This window comes from Pituophis catenifer, unplaced genomic scaffold (genome assembly GCF_029215685.1).
Source record: "Pituophis catenifer annectens isolate HBS135680 unplaced genomic scaffold, rPitCat1.0.hap2 SCAF_11, whole genome shotgun sequence".
NCBI lineage: Eukaryota > Metazoa > Chordata > Lepidosauria > Squamata > Colubridae > Pituophis > Pituophis catenifer.
Window position 1 is genome coordinate 24,304,439 of NW_027256891.1, and position 14,861 is coordinate 24,319,299.

At 47.3% G+C, this 14,861-nt stretch overlaps 1 protein-coding gene across 1 annotated transcript; it reads right to left on the reverse strand.

The window, feature by feature from the left end:
- Nucleotides 1-1,599: 1,599 nt before the first annotated feature.
- SLC25A43 (solute carrier family 25 member 43) lies at nucleotides 1,600-14,820 on the reverse strand. The gene is made up of 5 exons (XM_070951704.1): nucleotides 14,470-14,820; nucleotides 12,873-13,114; nucleotides 11,492-11,664; nucleotides 5,463-5,597; nucleotides 1,600-3,508 (listed from the first exon to the last, which is right to left on the reverse strand). The coding sequence occupies exons 1-5, from the start codon at nucleotides 14,742-14,744 to the stop codon at nucleotides 3,332-3,334; spliced, it is 1,002 nt and encodes a 333-aa protein (XP_070807805.1). The 5' UTR covers nucleotides 14,745-14,820; the 3' UTR covers nucleotides 1,600-3,331.
- Between the last annotated feature and the right edge of the window lie 41 nt (nucleotides 14,821-14,861).

The following is a 14,861-nucleotide window of genomic DNA, read 5'->3' on the forward strand; positions in this document are numbered from 1 at the left end:
TGACTCACTTTGGGGAGGGGGTGATCTGCCCCAATTGAGGGGCTTATGTGGCCCACTTGGGGGGCTGATCGGTCCCACTTGAGGGGCTTATGTGGCCCACTTGGGGGGCTGATCGGTCCCACTTGAGGGGCTTATATGGCCCACTTGGGGGGGCTGATGTGCCCCAATTGAGGGGCTTATATGGCCTGCTTGGGGGGCTGATCTGCCCCAATTGAGGGGCTTATCTGGCCCACTTGGGGGGCTGATCTGCCCCAATTGAGGGGCTGATGTGACTCACTTTGGGGAGGGGTGATCTGCCCCAATTGAGGGGCTTATATAGCCCACTGGGGGGCTGATCTGCCCCAATTGAGGGGCTTATCTGGCCCACTTAGGGGCTTGATCTGCCCCAATTGAGGGGCTTATCTGGCCCACTTGGGGGCTTGATTTGCCCCAATTGAGGGGCTGATGTGACTCACTTTGGGGAGGGGTAATCTGCCCCAATTGAGGGGCTGATGTGGCCAGTTGTGGGGCTGATGTGGCCCACTTGGGGGGCTGATCTCAACCTGCAGAGGGAACCAACTCCCCCATCTTAAAAAAAATAAAAATAAGTAAAGCCGTCCGACTTAAAATGGGACACCGGAGAACGCTCCTTCTGATTTGGAAAGGAAAGGAAATGTGTGCCTTTCAAGTTAGTTTTGGACTCCTAGCAATGGTGTCACCGGTTGTGCAAATTGGGCAGCCGCCTAAATTTGTGTCATAAATAAATCAAATGGCTTCGGTAACTCCCTGAAGTCTTCCTAGAGATATTTCTCTAAGTGACTTGCCGGAGCTGAGAGCACCTTTTAAAAATTGCTACGGATGCAGGGCGATTACTTTCTTCGCTTTTTCCCTTAGCGGACCTCCTTAGAGATTCCAAGGATCTCGATCTGTCCACTTTGAAAAACTCGGCCCAAGGCAACCGCATAATTTACCTGCATATATTCCTTATATTTGTTTCACGCTTGTCATTTCCATAATGCATTTATTGCTGCCATTTTAATATCCAGAAGGTTATCCGCAATCAAAAAGATGTTGAGACTCTAGAAAGAGTGCAGAGAAGAGCAACCAGGATGATGAGGGGACTGGAGGCTAAAACATACGAAGAACGGTTGCAGAGAACTGGGCCTGGCTAGTCTAGGGAAGAGAAGGACCAGGGGAGAAAGGATAGGAGTCTTCCAATATTTGAGGGGCTGCCACAGAGAGGAGGAAGGAGTCAAGCTATTTTCCAAGGCACCCAAAGGCCAGACAAGAAATAATGGATGGAAACTGATCAAGGAGAGATTCAACCTGGAAATAAGGAGAAATTTTCTGAGAGTGAGAACGATCAGCCCATTGGAACAGAAGTTGCCTTCGGAAGTTGTGGGAGCTTCATCACTGGAGGCTTTCAAGAAGAAACTGGACATCCATTTGTCTGAAATGGTATAAGGTCTCCTGCCTGAGCAGGGAGTTGGATTAGAAGACCTCTGAGGCCCCTTCCAACTCTTGTCATTCGGACTTCACTAGATTGAGACAGCGGGACAATCGCCCAATTTGTTAACAGGCACAGACCACCCGAGCACAAGACAAAACTTGGAAGCCAGAGTCATTTGTTCTCCTGTTTAATAAGTTCGGTATCAAGTGTGCAGCAAGAAAACACATTAAAACCCATTATTGCTAGGAATTTTAGAACAACTGTTGACAGAATCACAACTTTTGGCAGACGTCTAACTGTAAAATGACAAGGAAGAGAAAGAACCATGCTGGCATATTATATTTCAAGATTTGGGAGGGAGGGAATTTTGCTGTACATTTGGTCACTACTCTTTTGCAAGCTTTTTAGGGAATCTTGTTTGACGGAATCGCGACTTTTGACAGATTCCTACCGTAAAATGACGAGGAAGGGAAAGAACCATGCTGGCGTTATTATATTTCAAGATTTGAACGGAGGGAATTTTGCTGTATGCTTGATGCTTTTGCAAGCTTTTTAGGGATCTAAGAAAAAAAGGAGATTTAAGAGTGCAGTTCCCTAGAAGACTCTAGCACTGTGATGGCGAAACTATGGCACGTGTGGCAGAGGTGGCACGCAGTGCCCTCTCTGTGGGCACGCAAGCCGTCGCCCCAATTCAGCTCTGCCGTGCATGCGCACGCACTTCCTGCCAACCAGCTGGTCCTTGAGTCTGACACATGAGACTCTGCCACCCGGGGGGCGGGGCTCATGCGGGGGCCACGCGTGAATGCACGGGGGATGCACATGTGCGGTGGTGAGGCACATGCATGGGGCCGCACGTGCATTGCATTTTGGGAGTTCGGGCGCGTGCTTTGGCCACTCGGTCCGGAAAAGGTTAGCCATTGCTGCTCTAGCAGAATCCAAGCAGCATATAATACAGTCCTTTTCGGCCTTTCCCATTTCGGAATCTAAGGCAGGGACGGACAGGTAGGTAGGTAGGTGAGTGGTTGCTGTTTTGCATAAATTAAAAGTTCAACCACCTTATTCAAATTCCAACCTGTGGAAACTCAGCCTGTCAAGGACATTTTTAATCTGGTGTCCGTCAGCTAGGTTTCTGTGGCCGATGTGTGTGTGTGTGGATTTTGATGGGGAGAAAGATCTCTCCTTAGGCTCCTCCTCACGTATACAATTCCGCTCCGGCTGTACTCCCAAAAAGTCCCTGTGTGATTTCCGTCTTCAGGATACGAGATTGTCTTCTCATTGGCCCCTTGTTCTCCTTTCCAGAGATCGTGTGACCAAGGACGGATTCTCAATGAACTCAGCTTCATTATTATGCCGCAACAGATTAGGCTGTACTGGAAAAGGAATGGAGTTTTCAGAACTGACGGGTTAGGAAAGAAAAATGGCAGGTAGTATTCCAATCAATAATTGGAACAGAATATTTGTAGCTCAGGGTTGAAATGAGGTGTCCTTGGGTGCTCTCCGAGCTTGGCTGTTTTCTTGCAGACGTTTCATGACCCAACTAGGTTACATCATCAGCGCTAGAAGGGAGTCAGGTTTGGTGTCACGTTATCTATATGAAAGCAAACCTCGCTTCCCCTCCAGCACTGATGAAGTTACCTAGTCTGCAAGAAAACAACCAAGCTTAAGAGAGCATCACAGTTCAATCATTGGCGATCAATGAGAGTGGATGGATTTTTATAAACTTGGAGGTTGTCCGTTTGCTCAGACCGTCGTGAATAAGGAAATTATGTCCCATTTCCTTGAGTTTGGAGCCCCTTTGGCAGCAATTCCGCGGAAGACAAGATAGCTGGCTGGGAATCTCAGTGCTTTTTTTTTTTTTTTTTTTTTGCTGGGAAGCTGCGTTCAAAGAATGCATCCAGAAGCTTAGAAGTTTCTTCGTCCAAGGAGCCTTAAATCTTGCAGTTCCTGAGGTCGTAAACTCTGGTCTATGCCGGGAGTAAGTGCGTTGCGTAAAGGGGAATCGATGTAACCATTCCGGTACAGGCAGACCCGTTTACAAAATTCAAAAGTGCTGAACATGATCCCAAAATAAGGGACGATCTGGATAAAATAAACATGAAAAGGTAAAACGACCTTCAAACTTGAATCTTAATATTTTTTCTGACTTAAGAGACCGTTATATATATATATATATATATATATATATATATATATATATATATATATATGACATTGCCAGGTCTTGCTGCTTTAGCAGACTTTAGCAGACTAAGGAAGATACTCCAAGATGATTCATACCCATGGCCAACTTTTTTTTTTTTTTACTTTTAAAAGCATTTTTTCTACAACCTTAAGGGGTTGCAGAAAAAAATGCTTTTAAAAGCCTCTGACGATCCCAGCCGAGCCGCACGATCGTCAGAGGCTTTTTAAAAAACTTTTAAAAGCATTTTTTCAGTCAAAGAGGTTGTAGAAAAAATGCTTTTAAAAGTAAAAAAAAAAAGCCTCTGATGATCGCACGGCTCAGCTGGGCATGGGGGTAGGGGCAGGAATTTTTGCTACCGGTTCTCCGAACCACCCGCCACCATCGCTACCGGATCGGGTGATCTGGTCCGAACCGGGAGCATTTCACCCCTGGATCCCTCCATTAATATTTTATTTCATGAATTGGAGGGGAGCTATTTTTTGTGGCATGAACACAAAGGCGTCTACCCGGATGGAACCAAATTTTAACAAGTCACACATTTTTAACTGGTGGGACTTTATAAACTTGCTTTTATTTTTTTTAAAGATATTTTGTTTCGGTTGTGTCTGTTTAAACATTAAAAAAGTATATATATATATATTGATACTGTTGCAAAAATAGTCTCTTTGGTTAAGCTGTATAACATAATTGCATTTCGATTAAAAAAACAAAACACAGCAACTGAAAGGAAGATAAGACGGCACAGGTATCCTTGATTTATGACCACAATTGAGCCCGTGGCTAAGCAAGAGAGTTAAGTGAATTCCCCCCCCTCATTTTAACAAACGTTTTAGCCCCAGTGTTGAGCAAATCACTGCAGTTATTAAATTAGTAACCTGGTTGTTAAGTGAATCTGGCTTCCCCCATTGACATTGCTTGTCAGATCGCAAAAGGGGATCCGGGGATCCTGGGACGCTGCAACCGTCAATAAGAGCCTTGATAGTACAGTGGTTTAGTGCACCCTGTCATTAACACAGCTGCCTGCAATTTCTGCTGGTTCGAATCTCTCCAAGGCTCAAGGTTGACTCAGCCTTCCATCCTTTCTAAGGTAGGTAAATTGAGGACCCAGTTTGTGGGGGCAATAAGCTGACTTATTGTATAAAATATACAAAAGAATGAAGGCTATTGCTTAACGCATTGTAAGCCGCCCTGAGTCTCCGGAGAAGGGCGGCATATAAATCAAATTAAAAAATAAATAAATAAAAAATAAAAAAAATAAATGTGAGCCGGTTGTCAAGCATCTGAATTCTGATCGCATGATCATGGGGATGTTGCAACGGTCGTAAGTGTGAAAAACGGTCATAAGTCTCTCTTTTTTTTTTCAGTGCTCGTCAAAAGTTGGCAAAAGGTGTTCACCAGAGACGGTATTCAGCCGGTTCGAACAGGTTTGAGCGAACTGGTAGCGGTGGACGTAATGCAGTCTTATTTAGCCATGTTTTCGAGGATGGAAGCATGCGTGGAAGGCGTGCGCGCAAGCAAAGTGTGTGCACAGAAGGCTGGGTGCATATGCAGAAGGTGTGTGCGTGCGCAGCAAGCACACGGAAGGCCGGGGGCATAAGAGAAGGTGCGTGAGTGCGAGCGAAGCGAAAGTGCGCGCACACGGCGAACCGGTGGCAACAATATGTGAAACCAACTCCTGGTGCTCACGTGAGCCCCTAGGTCCTAGGACACTGTCAACTGTCATAAATAGGAATCAAACAGTCACTAAAGGAATGGCTGTAAGTCAAAGACTACCTGCGAATGAAGAGAGAAGGAACTGCAGAAGATTTGACGTCTGTTGGAATTGACCAGGAAAGACTTGGGAAAACTTACCCTGAGTAAATTGGCAGTTAGTCCATTCCAGAGTGCCAGGACTCCTTTGGTTTTTACCGTCTGTTTAAAACAATCGATCACGCCGGTAAAAGAGACGTCAACCCCTCCAGAACCAGGGAGGCGAGGGCTCTGAGCCTGCTCGGGAAGAGAACACAGAAGGCGTTTAAAAGCAGTGAAATCGATTCGTTTCAAATCTAAAGAAATCCGTTTTCTGCAATTCCCTTTTTTTTTAATTTTTTTTTTTTTACAAACGTATCAATGTGTGAACAGTGTGGCACCTGAGTGACATTATATTCTAATACAGGTAAAACTAGTAAAATTGATCCGTAGTTATTACATTCGATCAACTTATATATTTCTAATCATGATGCACAGTTATAATGTGTATATGGGTATGTCTGTACAAGAGAGTTGCTAAATGAAGACTCTTTAGTAGCATAGTTAATCTTAGAGATTTGGACTACATTTGCATTTTTTTTGGACCAATACTGTAAGGTAAAGGTAAAGATTCCCCTTGCAACATATGTTGTAGTTGTTCCCGACTCTAGGGGGCGGTGCTCATCTCCGTTTCAAAGCCGAAGAGCCAGCGCTGTCCGAAGACGTCTCCGTGGTCATGTGGCTGGCATGACTCAACGCCAAAGGCGCACGGAACGCTGTTCCCTTCCCACCAAAAGTGGTCCCTATTTTTCTACTTGCATTTTTTTTACGTGCTTTCGAACTGCTAGGTTGGCAGAAGCTGGGACAAGGAACGGGAGCTCACCCCGTTAACGCGGTGCTAGGGATTCGAACCGCTGAACTGCCGACCTTTCGATTGACAAGCTCAGTGTCTTAGCCACTGAGCCACCACGTCCCTTTTAAATCTGTATAGTAGTAGAGAAATAATTCTGAATCTCTGTCTTTGGCCTCGTTCCCAAATAGATGTGTTTTGATGTTTTCGAGGCACCCTGTGGAATGCCAAAACTTGCAAGTTAAGCTGTGAAGGGTTGACCTCATTTCCTTTCCATGTTTTTCCACTTCGCGAAGCTTTGAAGATAACCAACAATACCTTCTGAAGCTGAAGAGTCTAGCCAGACGCTCAGGAAATAACGCACAGGGAAAAATTAATTGCTACTTCGTTCCACTCCACATGTGAAGAATCGTATTAAAAAAAACAAAAAAAAAAGCCCTCGTGTTTAAAAACTCCTTGCAAGTTTTGGGTCATACGTGTGAAAAATGGTCATAAGTCACTTTGTTCGGTGTCTTTGTACTAAACAAGTGGTTCCAAATTAAGGACTATCTGTGTTAGTTCAGACTTTAGGGGTCCTTGGTGCTCTCTGAGCTTGCTTGTTTTCTTGCAGACGTCTCATGACCCAACCAGGTAACGTCATCAGTGCTATCACTAGCACGAGTTTGGGTAATGAAACGTCTGCAAGAAAACAAGTTCAGCGAGCACCAAGGACCCCATAGTCCTTCTCGTCCTCCTCCTCCACTTCCTCGTCCTCCTCCTCTCCGCAAACCTCACTACCTTCCAGCACTGATGATGTTACCTAGTTGGGTCATGAAACGTCTGCAAGAAAACAAGCAAGCTCAGAGCACCAAGGACCCCATAGTAGTCCTCCTCCTCCTCCTCCTCTCCGCAAATCTCACTCCCTTCCAGCCAGGGGTAGGATTCAAAAAATTTAGCAACCGGTTCTCTCCCCAGTTGCTGGGTGGGCGTGGCCTACTTGGCTTCCTGCACCACAGTGGGGAGGGACATTTTTGCCCTCCCCAAGCTCCGGAGGCTTTTCTCAAGCCTCTGGGAGGGCGAAAATGGCCTCCCATTGGGCTCCGGAGACCAGAAATGGGCCTGTTTTCGGATTTCCGCAACTTCCAGGAGGCCTGTTTTTCGCCTTCCTCAGGCTCCAGAGGCTTCCCTCGAGCTTCCGGGAGGGTGAAAATGGCCTCCCCTGGGCTCCAGAGGCCGGAAATGGGTCCATTTGCAGACTTCCGCAACTACCGGGAAGCCTGTTTTTCACCCTCCCCAGGCTCTGGAGGCTTTCGTCGAGCCTCTGGGAGGGTGAAAATGGCTTCCTCCAGGCTCCGAAGGGCCTCCGGAGTCTGGAAGCGGGCCTGTTTCCACACTGGAACTTCCGGGAGGCCTGTTTTTCGCCCTCCCAGAGCGCCCACGGGGGGGGGGTGCTGCACTTACCTGGCATCCAAAATGGGCCGTGTGGAGACTCTTGGGAGAGGCTGGGTGGGGTGGACAGAGCCAACCATTCCTTGCAACTACCGGTTCGGCGAACCAGATGTAAAATTAGCATCCGGTTTGTCTGAACCGGCTGAAGCCCACCCCTGCTTCCAGCCCTGATGATGTTACCTAGTTTGGGTCATAAAAGAAAACAAGAGAGTACCATAATAACCCCTCCCCCTATCAACTGAACTACAAATATTCTCCTCTATTAGTTCGGACGTTCCCCGGGGGCTCTGTCATTCTTAACACATGTATGATTGACAAGTGTCAATCATAGAAAAAAAAAGAGCCTTGGTAGTACAGGGGTTGAAGGCACCCTGTTATTAAGCTGGTTATTAAGACCAGCTGCCTGCAATTACTGCAGGGTTCGAATCTCGCCAAGGCTCAAGGTTGACTCAGCCTTCCATCCTTTCTAAGGTAGGTAAATTGAGGACCCAGTTGTGGGGGCAATAAGCTGACTTTGTATAAATATACAAAAGGATGAAGGCTATTGCTGAGCACATTGTAAGCCGCCCTGAGTCTCCGGAGAAGGGCGGCATATAAATCAAATTTAAAAAAAAAAAAAAAGTCCTCCTAGTAAATGCTACCCCTTTCGGAACCTGCCTTGGTAGGCTGGCACGCCAAGAGACCAAGACCCAGAGAAAGAACATTTAAAAGCATGCCTGCGTGGCAGACTTAAAAATAAAAACCGTTTCCTCTTTCTGACTCTTGACCTTCGAATAAATCAATCTGCAAAGACAGATTCCAGAGGTGATAAGCCTAAATGATCCTCTCTGGTCATGGAGGATCAACTCTGATTTGCCAACTTGGCAGTTCATGTTTCAGTTTAGGGAAAGACGAGCTGCTGGGCAGAGCTTCAGCGGATGGTGCCAAGCAGACGAATTCCATGTTTACAGGACACGCAACCTGCCCTTTTCAACCACAGGTAGTCCTGGACTTCCAAACAGTTCCATTTAGCGATCGTTCCAAGTTATAACGGGGAAAAAAAAAAAAGGAATCCTGTGGCCTATTTTTCACACTTTAAAACCTTTGTAGCATGATGATCATGCGATCCAAACTTCAGATGCTTGGCAGCCGGTTCATACTTATGACCGTGGCTGCGTCCCAAGGTCACTGTGATCCCCTTTAGCAAAGTCAATGGGGGAGAAAGCCCGATTCGCTTAACAACCATGTCACGAACGTACGAACTGCTGCGATTCGCTTATCAACTGTGGCGAGAAAGGTCTTAAAAAGGGGGAGAAACTCACTTAACAAAATGTCTCACTCAGCAGCAGAAATATTGGGCTCCGTTGGGGTCGTAAGTCGAGGACTAACTATTGCAAGTGGTCCTCGTTTTACGACCGTCGGTCTTTGCTTAGCGACCGTTCGAAGATATAAGCTACTTGGGAAAAAAGGCAGTTACAAACCGGATTCTGAAATTGTGGTGGTTGGGCCTTGCAGTTACACAATCGCAATTTGGGTGCTTGGCAACACAACTTTCTCTCTGCAGCCCAGTGACCGCGTTTTTATGACGGTTTTGCTGAAAACCCGGAAGTGACTGGGTTTGTTTAATGACCGTCACATGAAGGTCATAAAATCAGGTCGCTCATGTGACCACACGATTTTCTGATCACCCCGATATACGACCGTAATGGGCAGGTTCCATTATGGGCACCTACTGAAAATTACCTGCCCTTGAAAGGTTTGAAATGCAAGTCCTCAACTTATGGCCACAATGGAGCCCAAAATTTCTGTCGCTAGATAAGACATCTGTTGTAACGCTCTCTACATGGGGCTCTCCTTGGGGTACACCCGGAGGCTCCAACTGGTGCAGAATGTGGCCGCGCGGGGGATTATGGGAGCGACTGGGCGCTCCCATGTGACTCCTCTCCTGCGCGAGCTGCATTGGCTTCCGGTGGACTTCCGGGTGCGCTTCAAGGTGTTGGTGATCACCTTTAAAGCGCTCCATGGCTTAGGGCCAGGGTACTTACGGGACCGCCTTCTGCCACCAATAGCCTCCCACCGGCTGGTTCGCTCCCACAGAGAGGGCCTCCTCAGGGTGCCGTCGGCTAGACAATGCCGGCTGGCGACCCCCAGGAGGAGAGCCTTCTCTGTGGTGGCACCTACCCTTTGGAACAATCTACCCCGAGATACGAGTGATCTCCGACCTCCGGACTTTTCGTCGGGCCCTAAAAACTCATCTCTTTCAGTTAGCCGGTCTCTCTTGATTTTATGATTTTATGGTTGGTTTTAAATTTTGATATGGATTTTAAATTGATAAATTTTAAACTATGGGCCAAATTTAATTATTTTAAATCTATTTTTAATTGTACTTTATGTATAAATGTTTTTATTTTGGCTGTTCACCGCCCTGAGTCCGAAAGGAGAAGGGCGGTATAGAAATTCGAATAATAAATAAATAAAATAAATAATAAATCTGTTAAGGAAATTCTGCAATAGAAAGGAAGTTCTAAGTCGGGAATAGATTTAAGTAGCAGCAGGGTGCCCCCTAGTGGTTCAAAAGAAGCAAGACTTTCTTCTCCTTCAACCCCTATATAGGGAGTCAAGTGACGGAAGTTACGACGACACTGAAAAAAGTGTCCATTTTTCAGACTTATGACGGTTGCAGCATCCGTGATTTACATTTGGATGCTGGGCAACTGACTCGCATTTATGACGGTAGCAGCGGTTGTGCAATTCCCCTTTTGTGACCTTCTGACAAGCCAAGTCCGTGGGGGGAAGGGGGGGGAGCCCGATTCACTTAGTAACCATGTGACTAATTTAACAACTGCAAGTGATTCGCTTAACAGACGACCCTCAGGACGTTGCAATCGTCCTCAACACGAGTCCGTTGCCAAGCGTCCAAATTTGGATCACCTGACCACGAGGATGCGTCAGCTGTCGTTAGTGTGAAAAATGGTCCTAAGTCATTTCCCCCCCCACCCCAGTGCCGTTGCAGCTTTAAACGGTCACTGAACAAATGCTTGTAAGGTCGACGGCTACCTACAGGGGTGGGATTCAGCCAGTTCAGACCAGTTAGGGCGAACCGGATGGTAATTTTAATCTGGTTCGACGAACCGGTTGTTCCAAGGACTGACTCACCCCGCCCACCTCGCCCCGCCCCTCCCAGGAGTCTCCACACAGCCTGTTTTAGGTGCCAGGTAAGTGCACGCTGTGAGGGGTCTCTGGGAGGGCGAAAAACGGGCCTACTGGAAGTCCAGAAACAGGCCTATGGAGGACCTCCAGTGTCTGGGGGAGGCTGTTTTCGCCCTCCTGGAGGCTCCAGGAAAGCCTCCGGGGCCTGGGGAGGATGAAAAATGGGCCTACCAGAAGTACCAGAAGTCCAGAAACGGGCCCATTTCCAGCCTCCGGAGGGCATCTGGAGCCTGAGGGAGGCCGTTTTCGCCCTCAGGTTCTAGGAAAGCCTTCGGAGCCTGGAGAGGGGAAAAAAACGAGCCTACTGAAAGACCGGAAACAGGCCCATTTCCAGTCTCCGGAGGGCCTCTAGAGCCTGGGGAAGGCCATTTTCGCACTCCTGGAGGCTCCAGGAAAGCCTCTGGAGCCTGGGGAGGGCAAAAAACGGGCCTACCAGAAGTACCGGAAGTCTGGAAACAGGCTCATTTCTGGCCTCCGGAGGGCACACGAAGCGAACCGGTTGTTACAACTGGTGAAACCCACCACTGGCTACCTGTACATAGACAACTCTATGTACAGGTAGAGATGGGAGGGATGCACATCGGTTTAGCTCACCACAGAGGCAAAGTGAGGCAAACATCTCGCCATTCCCAGCCAGCTGTCAAGCTGCACACCTTAGCAGGTGTGTGCAAAGATTAAGACTCACCTGTATTTTCCTCTTGACGGTTTCAAAGGGGAAAGAGAAAGTTTGGGCCACTGCAGTGGCCAGACAGCCGTTGAAGAAGTTTTGCATCGGCGTGAAAGGGAGGCTGGGTTGGCCCCAGAGTTCATCCAGGTGAGTGTAAACAAGGAAGGAACCAACGGAAAACGGGATTGCACCTGTTAGGGAAGATAGACGAGGTAGGTTTGGTTAGGAATATCCAGAGGCAGGACGTAGGTATAAATATTGATCTCCTAGGACCGTGATAGGGAACCTGTGGCAGGTGTGCCAGAGGTTGTAGGCAGAGCCCTCTCTGTAGGCACACACGCCATCACCAGCTGCTCTTTCGGTTTCCAGCGTAGGATAGAATAGAAATAGAAATAGAAATAGAAATAGAAATAGAAATAGAAATAGAAATAGAAATAGAAGGGAAGGGAAGGGAAGGGAAGGGAATGGGAATGGGAATGGGAATGGGAATGGGAATGGGAATGGGAATGGGAATGGGAATGGGAATAGGAATAGGAATAGGAATAGGAATAGGAATAGGAATAGGAATAGGAATAGGAATAGGAATAGGAATAGGAATAGAATAAGAATAGGAATAGAAGAAATAAGAATAGAAATAGAATGGAATAGAATGAAATAAATAGCATGAAATAGGAATAGAATAGAATAGAATAGAATGAAATAGAAATAGAATAGAATAGAATGAAATAGAAATAGAATAGAATGAAATAGGAAGAGAAGAGAGAATAGAAATAGAATAGAATGAAATAGGAACAGAACAGAATAAACAGAGTTGGAAAGGACCTTAGAGGTCTTCTAGTCCAACCCCCTGCTTAGGCAGGAAACCCTACACCACTTCAGACAAATGGTTATCCAACCTCTTCTTAAAAACTTCCAGTGTTGGAGCATTCACAGCTTCTGGAGGCCAGTTGTTCCACTGATTAATTGTTCTCATTCTCAGGAAATTTCTCCTTGGTTCTAGGTTGCTTCTCTCCTTGATGAGTTTCCACCCACTGCTTCTTGTAACATCATTGGTCTAGAAGGGACAGGGGTTTTAGCCCTGAGGATGTTACCTAATTTGGGTCATGATGAAATATCTGCAAGCAAACAACCAATCTCAGGGACCCCCAAGGACCACTCCACCCTTCAACCTTGAGCTACAAACATCCTCCTTCATTTGTTACTGGAATGTCCTTGGAAGAGATGATAGCTGCAAGTTTGCAAGACAAGTTAGGGATAGATCATTCTGGTGGAGGAACTCTTTTTATGGCATCCGCACAGCTTAAAGAATTCTGGAAGTCCAGAACCTCTTAAAAAGTGCCGAGTTTGAAAGATAATAAACAGAATTATCAATCGATTTGAGGAGAGGAATCTTAAATACCTAATACTGACAATGAAACACCCCGATAGAGTGCAGAGGCTCCTTCCTGGTGGTAAATCATATACAAAGCATGAAGAATGCCTTTGTAGGGAGGGTCCAGTCGGTTCTGTACGATCAACCGAGTCTTGACCACCTCGGTTGGGTAGGTTGCGATGGCCGCCATCATTCCTGCCAGACTCCCGGCCACGATGGCATTCCACTGGGAAATGTGACCCAGATCATCCATCAGGAGCATCACGCATCTAAGGCGAGATCAACAGAGGGGGAAAAAAATAAATCATATTTCTTTTGGGGTGGAGTTTTCGTACAGCAGGAAGCTTCAGCTCTGATGCAGTTCAAGATGGAGATCACCGTGTCTCATCTTTGGGTGAGAATCAGAGGTGGGTTTCAGCAGGTTCTGACCAGTTCTGGAGCATCAGTAGTGGAATATATATATATTTTTAAATTTGATTTGTATACCGCCCTACTCCCGAAGGACTCAGGCCGGTGAACAGCCATAAGATAAAAACACATAAGTACAAAATTTAAAAACAGGATAAAACCGAATTAAATAATTTGGCTGAAGACAGATTTAAAACACCCCAATGAATTAAACATTTTGAGTAGTTCGGAGAACCGGTAGTAAAAATTCAGGCTGGAAGATAACGTTAACTCCAGGGATCCTCCCCCCCCTCCATCAACCCCATCCCCATCCGGGGCACTCGTCCCCGTTTCTCTTAGCTGCTACAAGTGTCTTTGCTTCAGGGTTGTCTTAACAGCATTATGGGCCACGGGCAAAGCAGTGTACTGGGGCCCCTACGACAACTACTCACAGGAATAAAAATGTAAATGGTCAATAAAATTAAACCTATATCGGCATGGATAGCTCTGCCGACAAAAGCACTGTAATTTAACACCAGCTGTCCGCAATTAAAAGTAAGTTCGAATCTTGCCAGGCTCAAGGTTGACTCAGCCTTCCATCCTTTCTAAGGTAGGTAAATTGAGGACCCAGTTTGTGGGGGCAATAAGCTGACTTTGTATAAATATACAAAAAGTATGAAGGCTATTGCTTAATACATTGTAAGCCACCCTGAGTCTCCGGAGAAGGGCGGCATATAAATCAAATTAAAAAAAAAAAATTAAAAAATGCAATAAAATGTAATAAACACGTTGCTTGTATTTATATGATACAAGGTGATTTGTATCTGACTAGGTGGCTCAGTGGCTAAGACACTGAGCTTGTCGATCAGAAAGGTCGGCAGTTCGAATCCCTAGTACAGGTCTCCTGCGTGAGGAGCAGGGGGTTGGACTAGATGACCTCCAAGGTCCCTTCCAACTCTGTTAGTGTTACTGTTAAGGTGCATTGAAGGGTTAACATACACAGATTAGTATGGGGCCCCTATGCTCGTGGGGCTCACGGAAGAGTGGCCATCCCGCCCATGCGTTAAGACAGCCCCGTGAATCCTTCTGCTTCCCAAAGGGGTCTAAACTCTCAGCCCAGTTTGGGGTTCACCCAGCGGACCGGGAAGCCGCTTCGGTTTCACGACCCCATCGGGTTCCAGAGAAGAGCCCAGATCGCCGCTTGGTCCCCTTTCCTTCCCTCTCCATCCTCGCTTACCGACGGTAGGAGGCGACCTGCACGGCGCTGTAAGGCAGGAGGCGCAAACAGGCGGTCAGGTTGCCTTTCCAAAGCGCGCCGGGCCCTTCGGCTCGACACAGGTTGCTCCCCGCTCGCCAGAGGCCGGTTCTCCGCCCGGGCAGCGCCCCGACTTGGCCCAACACGGTGAGCACTTCCAGAGGGGCCGTCAAACTGTGGCTCGCCGCCCCGGCCAACCCGGCGCACCCCAACCGTTGCAGCGCCGTCAGCCGCCCGTCGCGTTTCCAAGTGGCCATGGCGCACCATGCCAGCCAGCCGCCGCCCGGGGACGGTGGAAGAGGTGGCGAGGGCCGCCGGGGGCTCCGCGATCCGCCGGGCAGGGCGGCCGGGGGCGGCGTCAGCCAGCCAGCCAG